Source organism: Aethina tumida, chromosome 2 (assembly GCF_024364675.1).
Source record: "Aethina tumida isolate Nest 87 chromosome 2, icAetTumi1.1, whole genome shotgun sequence".
NCBI lineage: Eukaryota > Metazoa > Arthropoda > Insecta > Coleoptera > Nitidulidae > Aethina > Aethina tumida.
Genome location: NC_065436.1, coordinates 28208796 through 28225860, shown reverse-complemented (window position 1 = coordinate 28225860; position 17065 = coordinate 28208796). Strand labels below are relative to the sequence as shown.

General features: G+C 33.4%; 1 protein-coding gene across 9 annotated transcripts in view; it reads left to right on the top strand.

The window, feature by feature from the left end:
- The window catches only part of LOC109599275 (glucose transporter type 1), an 85304-nt gene that overhangs the window by 18322 nt on the left and 49917 nt on the right, over positions 1-17065 (top strand). For 5 of the 9 annotated variants that reach the window (XR_007547343.1, XM_020015237.2, XM_049963557.1 and 2 more), the window contains exons 1-6: positions 10430-10733; positions 12825-13081; positions 13361-13485; positions 14310-14566; positions 14620-14829; positions 14881-15093. Coding sequence is in view for 8 of the 9 variants with exons in the window: in XM_020015237.2 (XP_019870796.2) it covers positions 10452-10733; positions 12825-13081; positions 13361-13485; positions 14310-14566; positions 14620-14829; positions 14881-15093 (1344 nt within the window). In the remaining variant the exon portion in view is untranslated. Of the gene's footprint in view, positions 1-7445; positions 7560-8792; positions 8933-10429; positions 10734-12824; positions 13082-13360; positions 13486-14309; positions 14567-14619; positions 14830-14880; positions 15094-17065 lie in introns of those variants that run through there. The other 4 variants (XM_020015245.2, XM_020015243.2, XM_020015236.2 and 1 more) reach the window with 3 other exon arrangements.

Below are 17065 nucleotides of genomic sequence, written 5' to 3'. Positions count from 1 at the left end.
GTACGATGTAAATTAAACACTCCGTAAATTTGCCGGTAAATCACTTCATTGCAGTAAATTGCGCCGGTGTTGTCGTTAAAATTGAGAGCGGAGAGCCATTAAACGGACAATATTGTCCAAACAATTCGAGTTTATGTGGAAGAACACTCCGTCCATTTGTCCACACAGATTGACACCGTCAAGAAAAATACGTGCCCGTAGACGTTTCCACTTCTGTCCCCTTTGATGATGGTCGATAAACAATGTTTTGGTACATAGTGTAATTTTGCGGAGGTAAATTTGTTTTGGTAAATTTCGAAACGATAAACGTTGTACAGCCGTAACGTTTACCTGTGTTTCCAATTACATTGTAATGCTACATTGTCAGATCATGAGCACCTCATAACACTAGATAATTAACAATTTAGTAATTACTCTCTTAATTAGAGAGCTCACCTCGATAATTAAACAGAGCTGATGACTTAATTTAAGTTTGAAAATTGTGAATAACTATTTCCCACATGTATGTAAACCGACTAATTGAACAAAACCATTAGGTTACATTCGCAACATGCATGCAACAAACAAATACATTCAACTAATTTATATCGTTGCCAAAATTTGTATAGTATACTCTGTGCAATTATTAATTTACATTCAGTTTACAAAAGGTCTAATTATATACAGACGTGTGGATATAATTGTTATTCAAATATAACTTTTCCTTTAAATCAATTACGGTTAATATTCTTCTAATGAATGTAACGAAATAAACAATGAAATTAAACGACATTCTCTACTATTCAAAGACATTTTGGATATTTAATTCAACTGTTTAATTGATCAAGAGAATGAACTCATGAATTCAATTTTGTAAAAGTATAATCCATATTTATAAGTCTGTGACAAAATTAAATATAATATATTCTTCTAATAAATGTATTTCTAAAGAATTGAAAATAAAATGCCAAAAATATTTCAGAAAATTAAAGAATTATTAAGAGAAATAATACGTTAAATCATCATCAATTTTGACATTTTATTTAATAATTGTTTGTTTCGTTAGAATGTTAAAATGTCAAAAATATTTTAGAAAATCAGAGAATTATTAAGACAACTAATACTGAATAATACTAATACAATCATTGTCCAATTTCCAAAGACAATTCTGCGTCGTGATTTTATAAAAACGACGCATATTAATAAGCTTTTGGCAGATTTAAATTTATTTTTTCTGATTAACTAAACAACTGAATAATAAAATGTCTAAAATATGTCAGAAAATTAAAGAATTATTAAGACAACTAATACTGATAAATACTAATAAAATTATTGTTTAATTTTTAAAGACTTTTTATTTAATAAATAATTGTTTAGTTAGAAAAAATAAATTCTCAAGGATCATGACTTTATAAAAATATATCGCATATTGAAAAGTTAAATTTCGTCTAATATTTTTTTTTCTCATTTACTAAACAATTAAATAATAAAATGTCAAAAATATTTCAGAAAATTAAAGAATTATTAAGAGAAATAATACGTTAAATCATTTTCTAAGATATTTCAGAGATATTTTTGAAATTTTATTCGGTGCTTTAATTTATCAGAAGAAATTAATTCATGAATATGATTTTGTAAAATTATATTGCATATTTACAAATCTATTGCAAAATTAAAAATAATATTCTTCTAATAAATTTATTTCGTCTAATGAACTAAACAATTGAATAATAAAATGTCAAAAATATTTCAGAAAATTAAATAATTATTAAAAAAAATAATACATTAAATAAATATCTAACATTCAAAGATATTTTTGAAATTTTATTCAATGACTAATATGATTTTGTAAAAATATATTCCATATTCACAAGTCTATCGCAAAATTAAAAATAATATTCTTCTGTTAAATTTGTTTCTTCTAATTGACTAAACAACAGAACATTAAAATGTCAAAAATATTTTAGAAAGTCAAAGAATTATTAAGACAACTAATACTGACAAATACTAATACAATCATTGTCCAATTTTCAAAGACAATTCTGAGTCGTGATTTTATAAAAATATGTCGCATATTAGTAAATGTTTGGCAGATTTAAATTTATTTTTTCTGATTAATTAAATAACTGAATAATAAAATGTCTAAAATATTTCAGAAAATTAAAGAATTATTAAGGCAACTAATACTGATTAATACTAATAAAATCATTGTCTAATTTTTAAAGACATTTTATTTAATAAATAATTGTTTAGTTAGAAGAAATAAATACTTCAGGATCGTGACTTTATAAAAATATATTGCATATTGAAAAGTTAATTTTCGTCTAATATTTTTTTCTCATTTACTAATCAATTAAATAATAAAATGTCAAAAATATTTCAGAAAATTAAAGAATTATTAAGAGAAATAAGACGTTAAATCATTTTCTAAGATTCAGAGATATTTTTGAAATTTTATTCGGTGCTTTAATTTATCAGAAGAAATTAATTCATGAATATGATTTTGTAAAATTATATTGCATATTTACAAATCTATTGCAAAATTAAAAATAATATTCTTCTAATAAATTTATTTCGTCTAATGAACTAAACAATTGAATAATAAAATGTCAAAAATATTTCAGAAAATTAAATAATTATTAAAAAAATAATACATTAAATAAATATCTAACATTCAAAGATATTTTTGAAATTTTATTCAATGACTAATATGATTTTGTAAAAATATATTCCATATTCACAAGTCTATCGCAAAATTAAAAATAATATTCTTCTGTTAAATTTATTTCTTCTAATTGACTAAACAACAGAACATTAAAATGTCAAAAATATTTTAGAAAATCAAAGAATTATTAAGACAACTAATACTGACAAATACTAATACAATCATTGTCCAATTTTCAAAGACAATTCTGAGTCGTGATTTTATAAAAATATGTCCCATATTAATAAGTTTTTGGCAGATTTAAATTTATTTTTTCTGATTAACTAAACAACTGAATAATAAAATGTCTAAAATATTTCAGAAAATTAAAGAATTATTAAGACAACTAATACTGATTAATACTTTTTAAAGTATTGCGTTAAATGATTATTTAGTATTCTCAGGTTTTTTTGACATTTTATTCACTGGTTTAATTGATCAAGATAAAAAAACAAGAATGTGATTTTATAAAGAAAAAATATATTGCAGTACATTGTCTAATTTTAAAGACATTTTATTTAATAAATAATTGTTTAGTTAGAAGAAATAAATTCTTCAGGATCGTGACTTTATAAAAATATATCGCATATTGAAAAATTTATGGCAAATTTAAAAATAATTAATAAATCTAATATTTTTTTTCTCATTTACTAAACAATTAAATAATAAAATGTTTCAGAAAAATTTAGAATTATTATGAGAAATAATACATTAAATCATTGTCTAATATTCAAAGACTTTTTGAATTTTTTATTCATGATTTAATTATTCAGAAGTAAATTAATGAAGCAGTCTTTTTAAAGTATTGTGTTAAATGATTATTTAATATTCCCAGTTTTTTTTAACATTTTATTCATTGGTTTAATTGATCAAGATAAAAAAACAAAAATGTGATTTTATAAAGAAAAAATATATTGCACATTAATAAGCCAGTGACACAATTGAGATTCAAGCAACGTTTTCCCTTCAAATCAATAGCCAATTTTTTTGTTAGGTTATTCAAGAATGTATGTATTCAGATGGCGAAAACATTCGCGTAAATTTTAAAGCCATCTCACACTTTTAAAATTACGATAAATCTTTTTTGAAATATTAAACTTGAATGGAAGGTTCCTGATATATGCAAACAAATAAAAAATGTGAAATCAAGCGCGAAAAACTTTTGTGTTGACGTAGTGCTGGCGGAAAATAAGCCGGCTGCCAGACGGAAAAACGGAAATGTATAAGGAGGGCACATTTTAATATTGAACGGGGTATTTTTTCTGAATGTGGGGCGGAGAAGCGGCGGAGAACGTGTGTACACGGTGATATTGTAAACGGAAATGTACGTGCTCCCGGAATCGACGAATCGCCGACTTCTGATGCATTAATTTCGATCTCGAAATACGGTTCAGACTGTTTATTCTGCATTGTAATGAACGTGCCCTTCGGAGTTCATTCCACTCACGATCCGTCGGAGAGAGTAACGCAATAACGGTCAATTCATCCGCAACTCCTGGCTCCGAACTTGCGAGGAGCAGCCATCCAATCTTCAAGTGAATTGAAAACAACGGATTTCCTGCGGTTAATCGGGAAAATGCATTAATTTTGTATGTTCTTTTTACAAATATCAAGCAGCCCCCGACGAGATAATGCATACCCGTTCCATTTTCCACATTTACCGAATTATTTCCGCCTGTTTTGGTTGCTCTTTTATTTAATTTCGATTATGCGTAGTTAGTGACACGTTGGTAGTTGTTTTCGGTGTTGTGAAATAGTTTTAAGTGTTGTTAGAAGTGATTAACGGTGGGGGTGTAGGTCGCGAGGAGAAGCGGTGGCGTTGGCGTGGAAGCGTGCGGACGGGGCGCCGTAGCCAGGCGCCGATGAGACGGGGGCCCCCCGCCACCCCGCCGGCCCATCACCATCACCATCAGCAGCCGCCACCAGCGACTTCCGATTCCGTCGACACCCTCACCACTACCACAGGCTCCCAACATACAGGTAACGACCACCTTTTCACCCACCGTTTTACTGTTTCAAGTTATGAACACACGATTTTGGAACCAGCAAAGTAGTTCTAGACTTTATTTATGTTTTGTAAGTGTTTTAGAACCCATAAACCCGCATAAATTGATAAATTAGACTGATAATTAGCGTAATTCGAGAGCACTTAACAATAAACTCATATTGATTTTTTTACATCTAGGCCATTTATGTAAATGAATGGCAAATCTGTCTTTTAAAGTGTATCATTTTATTAAAGAATCAATAACTAACGGTAAGTCCGATTAAGATAAATATTTTGCTAAATTGTCCATCCAATAGTACCTAATTCGTTTTAGAAGAAAAATAACAGATTCGTTGCAAAGTTGCAACTGTAATGAGCTTAAATTTCATGCAATTTTTGTCGAATATCATTTGAGTAAATTTTTTCTTCTATTCCAAACTTTACGTTTTTAAAGGATATATTATTTATTTATAAGCATTTTAAGCCATAACAGACTCGGATCGAATAAAAATGTTTTGACAAAAAGAATCAAAACATAGAGTAACAGTTTGCAGTTGAATCTCTATAGCAAATTGCCTGTATTTTCAGGTATTAGTAGTATCTGCTTCTTGAAAAACATATTTCTTCAGATTGTTACAATGAGTACTCGGACAACATTCAGTAAATCATGAATTTACTTCTTTAAATTAAAACGTAGCAAAAAATACAAATAATTTTGTTCTTATTACAATTTTAATCAAACAGAGGTAATTTATTGTGTAATATTAAATATTTAATGAAGTCCAAGAAAAATGCCAAAATATCCTTAGATATTAGAATTCTTTAGATTCTTTAGATTCTTTAGATTCTTTAGATTCTTTAGATTCTTTAGATTCTTTAGATTCTTTAGATTCTTTAGATTCTTTAGATTCTTTAGATTCTTTAGATTCTTTAGATTCTTTAGATTCTTTAGATTCTTTAGATTCTTTAGATTCTTTAGATTCTTTAGATTCTTTAGATTCTTTAGATTCTTTAGATTCTTTAGATTCTTTAGATTCTTTAGATTCTTTAGATTCTTTAGATTCTTTAGATTCTTTAGATTCTTTAGATTCTTTAGATTCTTTAGATTCTTTAGATTCTTTAGATTCTTTAGATTCTTTAGATTCTTTAGATTCTTTAGATTCTTTAGATTCTTTAGATTCTTTAGATTCTTTAGATTCTTTAGATTCTTTAGATTCTTTAGATTCTTTAGATTCTTTAGATTCTTTAGATTCTTTAGATTCTTTAGATTCTTTAGATTCTTTAGATTCTTTAGATTCTTTAGATTCTTTAGATTCTTTAGATTCTTTAGATTCTTTAGATTCTTTAGATTCTTTAGATTCTTTAGATTCTTTAGATTCTTTAGATTCTTTAGATTCTTTAGATTCTTTAGATTCTTTAGATTCTTTAGATTCTTTAGATTCTTTAGATTCTTTAGATTCTTTAGATTCTTTAGATTCTTTAGATTCTTTAGATTCTTTAGATTCTTTAGATTCTTTAGATTCTTTAGATTCTTTAGATTCTTTAGATTCTTTAGATTTTTTAGATTCTTTAGATTCTTTAGATTCTTTAGATTCTTTAGATTCTTTAGATTCTTTAGATTCTTTAGATTCTTTAGATTCTTTAGATTCTTTAGATTCTTTAGATTCTTTAGATTCTTTAGATTCTTTAGATTCTTTAGATTCTTTAGATTCTTTAGATTCTTTAGATTCTTTAGATTCTTTAGATTCTTTAGATTCTTTAGATTCTTTAGATTCTTTAGATTCTTTAGATTCTTTAGATTCTTTAGATTCTTTAGATTCTTTAGATTCTTTAGATTCTTTAGATTCTTTAGATTCTTTAGATTCTTTAGATTCTTTAGATTCTTTAGATTCTTTAGACTTTTTAGACTCTTTAGATTCTTTAAACTCTTTAGATTCTTTAGACTCTTTAGATTCTTTAGATTCTTTAGACTCTTTAGATTCTTTAGACTCTTTAGATTCTTTAGATTCTTTAGACTCTTTAGACTCTTTAGATTCTTTAGACTCTTTAGATTAGACTTTACTACATGTTCCTGTTACAATAACTTTACAAGAAGATATCAAAGCTTTAGGGAGAGCAAATGATGGTGGACTGACACTGGTTTCTTATACGAGGACATCAGTAAATTTAAATATAATAATTAAATCATTAATCATAATTTAATTTCTTATCTGAACCAGAACTTCTTGTAATTGAATCAACTAACGACTACAGTTTTTTTTCTTCTGATCGTAACAAATTAGGTACCATTGGATGTATAATTTATTAATCTGTCTAATGTAGTACTGTTCATCTCAACTGGACTTGTCCTTAATTCTGAACAAATCTTTAAGCAAAATGATAAACCAAAAAACATCAATTTGCCTTTATCTATAAGAATGATTCAAAGGATACAATTTTCTTTTTCAGCTCACTCAAATTACTCCGAAAATATGTAAAATAAAGTTTCTATAATACATTTTTGCTGCATATTAATATTGCTTAATAAAAAATTGATGCCATTGTGACAATTTGATACCGATAATTGGAGAAATTTAATAGCATATCCGTTTCGATTGTTCCAGTATCCGCGGAGTTAGCCGAGGTGGAGGAGCATGACGGCGGCAGCGTCGGCGGCGGCGACTCCGACGCTGAATTCGAGACGCGCGAGACCCTCAAGCTGACCGCCCGCGCCCGTCCGCCCCCCCGGCCGTTCTCGCCGCCACCGAACCACCGACAACGCGGCGCGCCCGCCGCGGCCGCCCAGCATCGCGCCCCGCCGCGCCGCCCCCGACGTCCCAGTGATGAGACGCAGGAAGAGGTACAGGAGCACGGAGAAGATGAAGCCACTCTCAGAGAGCTGCTTATTAGGTACCCCCGATAACCGCATTGCGACCTTGTTATATTACACACGAGACACTAGTTTAAGTTGAAGCTTGAGACTCCACACGTCATCCCGGTCAAATTTTTCAGTTGCACTTATATTAAAATTAACATAACAAAAAATGGAATTCGAATGATAAGGTGGAGCCTCAAGTACGAATCTGTTTCTGATTTTCAACAGCCATTCACTTTTTTTACTCTACCCAGCTTCTAGACATACGTATTCATATTTATTCAGTTTGTTTTGTTACTCGTTTTTTTTCCCTTCTTTATTTGTTACTTTCTTTTGTACCAACGTCAAGAGAATTTGTATCCGGCCACTTAACCGCGTTTCAGGGTTGGTTCGAGGGCGCCCTAAGTGGTTAAATTGGGGATGATTTCACGTCGAGAACGGGGAACGCTCTTTTAAATTTTTCATACAAGATAGCATAATTCGTTTATTTAACAAATGTACGGTCTTACATTTAGAGAAAAAGTAAAGCGAAGACAACGGGTAAATGTGGATGTGATTCATGACGTGCACTAAAAGCAACTTCTTTAAAAATGCTGGCACGACAAATTGGATTATTTAGTTTGCATCTCCACACAGCAGTGGAAAGTAAAACTAATGTTTTATTCATTAAAAGTGTCTTTATAAGGGATACAAATTCACAATTTTTTATTTATTTAATTTATAAATCTGTTGTTTTGTTGAGTTGTATATTTTAACCTTATTTTCTGTAAACTTTTTGTTTCTAGTAATAAATAAAATTTTCAATCTTATTTTGTGTTTGTTTCCTTAGTTTTTCTTACACACATTACAGTTCTTACTTAGAATAGTATTTTAAGGTTATTTCTCATATTTCATAAACTTTCATTATTTGCCATTGTTTATGTGTTGTTTCTTGACCGACACATTTATGACGTGTGTGGTCGAAACAATATTTCAGACCAACCAATCACAAAGAACAATATACAATCAAGTTAAATGAAATACTTTTATTTCATTCCTGCCATCAATCACAAAATTTTAGGTTATGTCACAACTAAGCCTTCAGCAAGTAGCATCATGGCATCCTTTGTGGTTGGCTGCGACTCGTTAGCGCACAAATTATAAAATTAAGTCAAAAAAAATATCGAGCACGCTCCCTGACGGGCTGTGTTTCCAAACTATAGGTGGAAGATTGTCGTGCCAAGTCGTCGAGACGAGATTCACTTGCAGTTGTCGAGTAGCGTTGAGCAATTAGTCGGAGCAAAAAGCGAAAAACCGACCGCAGTTGCCGTTTGTTGAAACGGAGGGCATTTTTCGGAGGGTTGAAGGATACCTGGGGAGGTGTCCACTGTTAGTTTCGGAACACAGCCATGGTATCCTTGCCTCCCAGGTACTGAAATAAACATGACAGCCGAATGTACTTGAATGAAAATTGCCTGATGAGCCGCCTGGCGCTGAACTGCTTCGAATACTGCCGCCTCCCTGTAGACGTTTCTTTTACTAGTCATTTTTTTTATTATTTATCGTACTGTGGCTGAACAGTGGATCTCCAAAGTGATAAGATCGTGATAATTGGATAATTGATTTAACAACTCCACCAAATTGTCGATGGGACAGGGCTTTTAGAAAACTTTTGGAAATGCAGCTGCAACATGCGTTTTACTCAATATTTATTTACATATCAGGGAGGATTGAATTGAAGAAGCTACGTGAAAAACATAAATGCTGAATCTGAAACACATTGGCTTTAACCAAAATTATACAAAATTGTGTACAACCATAAATAAATGGAAGAGCGACAATGGAGATTTGTCTAGTGATGTCGTTGCGGACAATAATGAGAGTTAACTCATGTCATCCATTCATCACTTTGGAGTAACACAGTTCATCACGGTATTGGCATGCTTTTTGGTATTTTAGGCCTTCTGTGTTTCTGTCGGTTCTGTTTCGTTCGTTTATGTTGTCATCCACTCATCACCATGCATGGATCATCTATTGAAGATAAAAAGTCTCAAGGTTGCGAAGCCTTTAGACTTTTTCGAATGTACTTGGATAGTTGATGTGTGATATTTTACGAACTGTGTCTTTTATTAACTTTACCATCGGATAAGGGAAGTCAATAAAACGATCGGAGATTACCACTACGTAGCGTGTAGTTTGGTAATAGTTTTATTGATTTGGTCTTTCATCAATGGAACATTTTCTCCCAATTTATTACCGCCTATTTTATCATAAACAAAAGCACTCGTAATATTTATTAAATTGGCACATTTTTACTAAAACAATTGCAATTACTTCTAATTGCATGACAAACAACCTAGAGTACGTCTCTCAACAGTCTCATTAATTGGATTCAAAAGCATGATGTATAATTGGCACATTTTGTTTTATTTTTAATTGTGTTATTCCTTCCTTTGAAATGACAATTTATGTATAAAAATTTGCTGTAAATTTTGTTTATTCAAGAGTGCTACTTATGTTGTGATTTGATTGTGGGTTCCTATAATTAACCATCTCTGAAAGCAATATACAATGAAAATGTTGAAGTCTCTTGAACAATATTTTCCTTTACGAGTCGGTAATTAACTTTCGGATTACACCGGAGTCAGCTAACAATGAAGCAATCCTTATCACACCATCAATACGATTCTCAATCAAAAATTTAAGTAGCTCTAAGAGACACATTTCTTTAAACCGATCCCCAACCAACTCCTCTCCCGAGCATCAGGCCGCGAAACACCCAACGCCAGTGAGCCCGTGGATGTTTCGCCACCTGTAACGTGCACGTGCGACCGCATGCCACCGCTTCTCGATGTCCCAATACCCAGTACCAGTGATTGGCTCACCGCCACCACAACTAACCCAGTTGCGTGTCTGTGGCTCGCAGTCTGCAGAAGCAGGTGAGCGTGATGAGCATGAACCTGAGCGCGAAGCTGGACGACCTGCAGCGGGGCGACCGTCACCTCGAGACGACGGTGGCGCTATGCGAGATCCGCACCCAGCTGCAGGAGCTGACCAAATCGGTGGAGTCGTGCCAGTCGGAGGTGTCGGAGGTCAAGCGGGACATGGTGGCGATAAAACAGGAGCTGGACACCGTGCAGGCGGTCAAGGAGGAGATCGAGGAGCTCAGGGAGTACGTCGACCGGCTCGAGGAGCACACGCATCGCAGGAAGCTGCGGCTGCTGGAGCAGGTCTGTTCCACCGTCCCCTTCCCCCAGTTTTGTTTCACTCGGTGTTTTCTTCTTGTTTTAATTTTCTTTAGGTAGTCTGAATAGAAAAGTTTTATGTTTGGAAAGTTTTGTCATTTGATTAAGTGAAGGCCTGACCTGGAAAAGGTTCTATTTAAAAGTGGGTACCACTGGGGTGGACATAGGTATTACAACTATAAACTCATAACGCAGCCGTAAATTAATGGCGCAACCTAAATAGTAATGAAAAACTTAATAACTTTAACTCCTGTACCATCTGTATTTTGGAACGGGGTGGCTTAATGATGCAACAGTAAATCAGTCCTTCCTGGGCTAACCAACCCAACGTGGCATTGCATTCCGACGCCCCCGAAATGCACAAAATCTGGCCGTCGGATAAAACTGCCACTAATTATAAGGACTTAGCATAAACCGTTCAAGTCTCCGAGCGGGTCTGGGGATTTAATACGGATTTGCGATGCTTTTTTCTCATTTTCTTAATTCGCCCCCGTCTCATTAGCCACTGCATAAAATTCCTTTCAACAACTTAATTTCGTGTTCTAAAGATTTGCTGCCACACTCTTATTCCGTTCCGCCTAATCCTCAGGGTTTATCATTTTTGTTTTATTTGTTTATTTTTTTTTATTATTTTTTAACTTGCAGTTCGGTTGGGGTTTTTCGAGTTGGTAAACGATCCGGATTTATCGCGCTGCAAAACTTTTACGTTCTGCTGCAGTTCACCATTTACATATGTAAACCATTTATTTATGGAGATTACAGTTCACGGGGCTTTTCCCCATTTATACGGTTTCGGTTCATACCGATGCATCATAGAAATGATTGATTATGCACTAAAATGTGTCTAGTGCATTCACACAAAGCTGTCACAATATAAACCAACATACAAATCTCTAATCCCAGAATTTTGAATGGTATAAACATTAAATATCTATTTAAAGTACTTGTTACTACATTATTTACTTGTCAATGTTTACAAAACAAACTTTGGTTTAAATATTGACTTTTGATAGTTTTAAGATAAAAATCCTCTTTAACGTTATATTCATGAATGCCAATAACACTTACTTTTCTACATAAATATAACATGAGTAATCTGGTTTATAATTTTATAAATTTCAAAAACTTTAAAAATAATTCTTCGTTTAATATCCATAAGTCTTAACACTTCAAACACATCCTTTATTGGAGTATATTTATTGACCTTCGATATTATCCTTATACATTTATTTTGTTTAAATATTGACTTACCTGATCACAGATCCATTTAAAGGTCAACAATAATACCTGATTTACACTATCAAACACATAATCAATGTCAATACCACCAATGTAGTATTATATCGTCTTCAAACATACAAATATTACACAGTTTTTAAATTTGAATTTTAGTTATTAAGTAATTTTCAAACCAATTAAGTACCAAGGCCAATCTTACAAAAGTTCTCCTGAAATCGGGGAAAACTAATATAATTTTATTATTTCCATCACTAAATAAAATAATACTTTCAGGAGTCTTTTATGAAATACACTTTGATTATTTTCAGTTACAATTTTTTATCACAATATTTGATTTTATTCACAAATGTTCTATCTATTTCATAATTGTAGTTTAAGCTTAAACTAATTCAGGAGTGATCACTCATCTTAGATGTTAAAAGTCCCCTTTTTGTTGGAAATTATATAATCTATTAGAGTATTAAGTATTGCGTTATTCTAGTTGGATTTCTTAATATTTTAATTGAACAATCCATTTTACTACCATAAAAGGTTTCTTTTAATAAGTCAAAATTGAAAACCCCATTTGTTAATATTGCGCCATTTAAATTAAAATTGTCTAAAAAAATTCTAAAATATTTAATAAATAAGGCATCATTTGTGTAGGGTGGATAAAATAAAATAGTAATTTAACATGTTTCTTATTGTATTTTTATTTAAATTGTAAAAATCCAAATAAAGTAAATAAAAATATCTTAATAAATGCATAAATCATTTTTTGTTGTTTTTCTTTGTTGAAAATTGGTGTTATTTCCTATTAAATTGTGTGTAATGTATGTTAAATTGATGATTTTTTAGGGGTTGACGTTCTTCCTGTCGTACGCGATCTTCGCGGCGGTGCTGGGCATGTTGCAGTTCGGCTACAACACGGGCGTGATAAACGCGCCGCAAGCGAACATTGAGTACTTCATGAAGGACGTGTACAAGTCGCGGTACCAGGAGGATCTGCCCGACGAGTCCGTCGAACGTCTGTACTCGATCGCTGTGTCGATCTTCGCCATCGGCGGCATGATCGGCGGCTTTGGGGGCGGCATTGTAGCCAACAAATTCGGAAGGTAAATATCGCAATTAGTTAATTCATAAAATAAACAAAGAAAAACTGTTCGTGGGAGTCCTCGACGGCGATCCGTTTCACCGCACAGGATTTATCTCCGGCGCATATCTGCCAAACCGGTTCCCCGTCGGAATAAAAATTTTCCGACCAATTATCCGGATCCGGGCGTAGCGGTGCGTCGCGAGCCAAAAACCCGCACTGAAAAATGTTCATAAATCATCGCGCTGAAACATAACGGCAACGTACTCACGGTCTCTTTTTTTCTGTTTGTGTGTTCCAGGAAGGGCGGGCTCCTGCTCAACAACGTCCTGGGAATTAGCGGGGGCTGTTTAATGTGGTGCACGAAAATCGCCAACTCCTACGAAATGTTGTTCTTCGGCAGATTTATTATCGGGGTCAATTGCGGTGAGTGGTCCCAACCTCCCCCTAAACATCCATGTTTTCCCCATGTTGATTCGGTTAGGATTATATTTAAACTGCCCTCTTATCAGTTCATTGCTTGAAATACAAATGTAATTCTGTGACCTAAAATAAATTAAATTCCTGATTGTTTTTTAACGAAGAGCAAATTTGATCAATATTCAATACAAAAATATTCACAGGATAATCAAAAACAAACTCATGTATCTACTCAGGTATTGGCAATAAATTTAATTTTAGTTTACCACGTTGTTTAAATGTCAATTCCAGTGTTATAGTTTGAAGCACACACTGAAATGTCAAAGTAAAAATTTAATATGCATCATTAAGCAGCAAACACATGATCATGTGGAGAATCTCTTGGTTATATTACCTGAAAGGTTACATGTCATGACATTTGTGTTACATTCAAAAACATCTCGTGTGTTAAGCCGCACGTTGTGGAAAATAAATGTTTTATCGGTAGTAGTATTAATTTTAACCATAAAATGTCACTTTCATAAATGTTAAAAAAACATTCGTTCCTTTCAGTTCCCACCTAGTTAATAAGCTTGAGTTATTAGAGGGCAGATTGAGGCTGTAGAAATATTACGATTTAATAAATGTAGCACATTAAATGGATATTATTAAACTGAAGGATTACAAGATTGCACGCAATGGCGGAAGTTATCAGAGAAACAATTAATAACACTTACGAAGAAAATAGCATGCACCCTTACTTGGTCACGATTGTTTGTTTATTTTTAATGCCATCTACACATTTATTCCTATTTTTATCATTAATTTCAAATATATGAATAACATTTTAGGGCTTAACACGTCGCTGGTGCCCATGTATATATCGGAAATATCGCCGCTAAATCTGCGAGGAGGATTGGGTACGGTGAACCAGTTGGCTGTGACCGTGGGACTGTTGCTGTCGCAGGTCCTGGGCATCGAACAGATCCTGGGAACGAACGACGGATGGCCGTTGCTACTCGGCCTCGCCGTCGTACCAGCACTCCTGCAACTCGTCCTGCTACCCATCTGTCCCGAGAGTCCCCGCTATCTCCTCATCACTAAACAGGCAAGAAGACGATATAAGGTACATAGATGGTGACTAACCTGAGTTGTTTTCAGTGGGAGGAAGAAGCCAGGAAGGCGTTGAGAAGACTGAGAGCGAGTAACCAAGTGGAGGAGGACATCGAGGAGATGCGTCAGGAGGAACGAGCCCAACAGGCGGAAGCGTCGATAAGCATGATGGAACTGATATGTTCGCCGACGCTCAGGACGCCTCTCATCATCGGCGTCGTCATGCAGCTGTCGCAACAGCTCTCCGGTATCAATGCCGTAAGTTACTCCAACATTATTGACCCACCCAACTACAGGTTTCGGTTTCAGGTGTTCTATTACTCGACCAACTTGTTCGAGAGTTCCGGATTGACGCAGGAGAGCGCCAAGTTCGCGACGATCGGCATCGGATGCATAATGGTGATCATGACGCTGATCTCCATACCGCTGATGGACCGGATGGGCAGGCGGACGCTGCACCTGTACGGCCTGGGCGGCATGTTCATCTTCTCCATTTTCATCACCATCTCGTTTCTCATAAAGGTTTGTGATCAGGCGGAGGGGCGACACAAACCACCCCTTCCCGCCGCAGGTGACGGTTTAACCAAAATCATTGCTCTCTGTATGATTAATTTCTAATCAATTTGTTGTTTGTTTCAGTTTATAAACGTTTTAATTAGAATATCGAGCTTTCTGAGCTTGGCTCAGTTCCTACGTAATGATTTTTTATGATACAGAGAACAATAGTAAAACAAGGGATAATAACAGTGTACTAAACAGTTCTAAATGCATTAATATGTCTTGTTAACATCCTAATGTATTTATAAAAAATTGGTTTGTATATAATTATAAATAGTAAATATCATTAGCCAATTATTATAATGAAATTAAAGGAAGATTTATACATAATCTAAGTAAAAATGGGCAAAAGATTTATTGTTGATATTATTGTACGACATCAAAAATAAATCTTTTCCGAAATAAACAAATGTACATTTGGTTATTCGTACAAACTTTGTTAATGTCCGGAATTTTTATTGCCAATCAATCCAACGGCCGAAATTACAGTAGTATGCCTTTAAATTATAAAAAGTCCAATCCACGTGCAATTTATAATTCCGCATTAACAATGCAATTTATTCGGGACTGCATTTTCAAACAACCGCCACGCACTAATTAGGATTTGACAATGCAGGCCGAATAGTGTATAATTAGCTGTTAAATTAAGCTCCCCCTGCATGCTTACTTTTTATTTGCACACACGGCAACTCGCTTATTCATCTGGTCAGTTTGTTCGTTATTAACATTTATCGGAATTAATTTTCGTTTTCGACCCTTTTTTCGGGAACTAATTAATGTGGCAACAATTTGTGTCTGTGTGCACAAGTGGTGCGTTTTCTGTGAGTCCGTCGAAATGAATATTCCGATTAATGTCCGGTTAATTGGTTAACAAACACGGATTTTGTAGTCCGGAAATTTAATTACTGCAATAGTGAAATGTCTATTTTTTTTAATTTTAACCTGATAGAGAGGAAATATTAAATTTAATTTTAATTATAAATATGTGAAATTGTAATGTTCAGTTTCCATTATGCTTTACTGTTGTTTTTAATCACTTCGCCTGGAACGTTTTATATTATTCCATTTTATTTTCGATGATATTTTATTATTTTTTACTTATTAAATAAATTTAACTGAGTTTATTAAAATATGGAATAAAATTATTCAACCTTTGCAACCGTGAAATATTTTATGGTTCTGTTTTATATTTGTATAATAGAAAATTTAATATTGCAGTAATGAAACAGGAAGTTTTTCTTTCGTAATTACTGATCCAACATGAATTTTTATTCGATTTATTTTTGTGATTTTCGTTTTGGTTCATTGCAAACTGCAACCCACCCCGATCACCCGCTTTTTATGCCTCGCCCTGTCTGTGTTTCGACTTTCCTGACAAGGTGGAGGAGGGACGCTGTAAATACCTGTTTGCCTGGATCCTTAAGCCGTAAATGTCCCCAGCCCCCCAAAAAAATCATCGATTTAACCATTATTCTAAGCTTTAACAAAACATTCAGAGCTTCGCTTTTAAATAATCTAAACTTGGTGTAGGTTTCAAGAACGATGTGTGTGAATTGTAGACGCTTAAATGTTTTGTTAACGTGTTCGTAATATTTGATGGCATAATTGTAAGGGTCGGTCGACTGAACACAATAAACTTGGATCTTCGTCGACCGGCTCAGTCGAATTGGTTCTTAGGAAAGTTTTGATGTAATGAGGGACATTTACCGGATCTTTACCTTTACACTATCGCCACATTGTGCACGCAAATAACTCTTGGAAACTACACTCGAGTCTACACATTGCATGTCACACAGTCATTCCTGCGGACGCGTTACTGGTTGCAGATAATCAAGTGATGGAATTCAATGCCTTCATGTTCGGTACGAAGTAATCGTCGGGTTTTCTTATTTTGTGACTCGAATTACTACTCAAGTTTTAAACGATCAAATTGAAA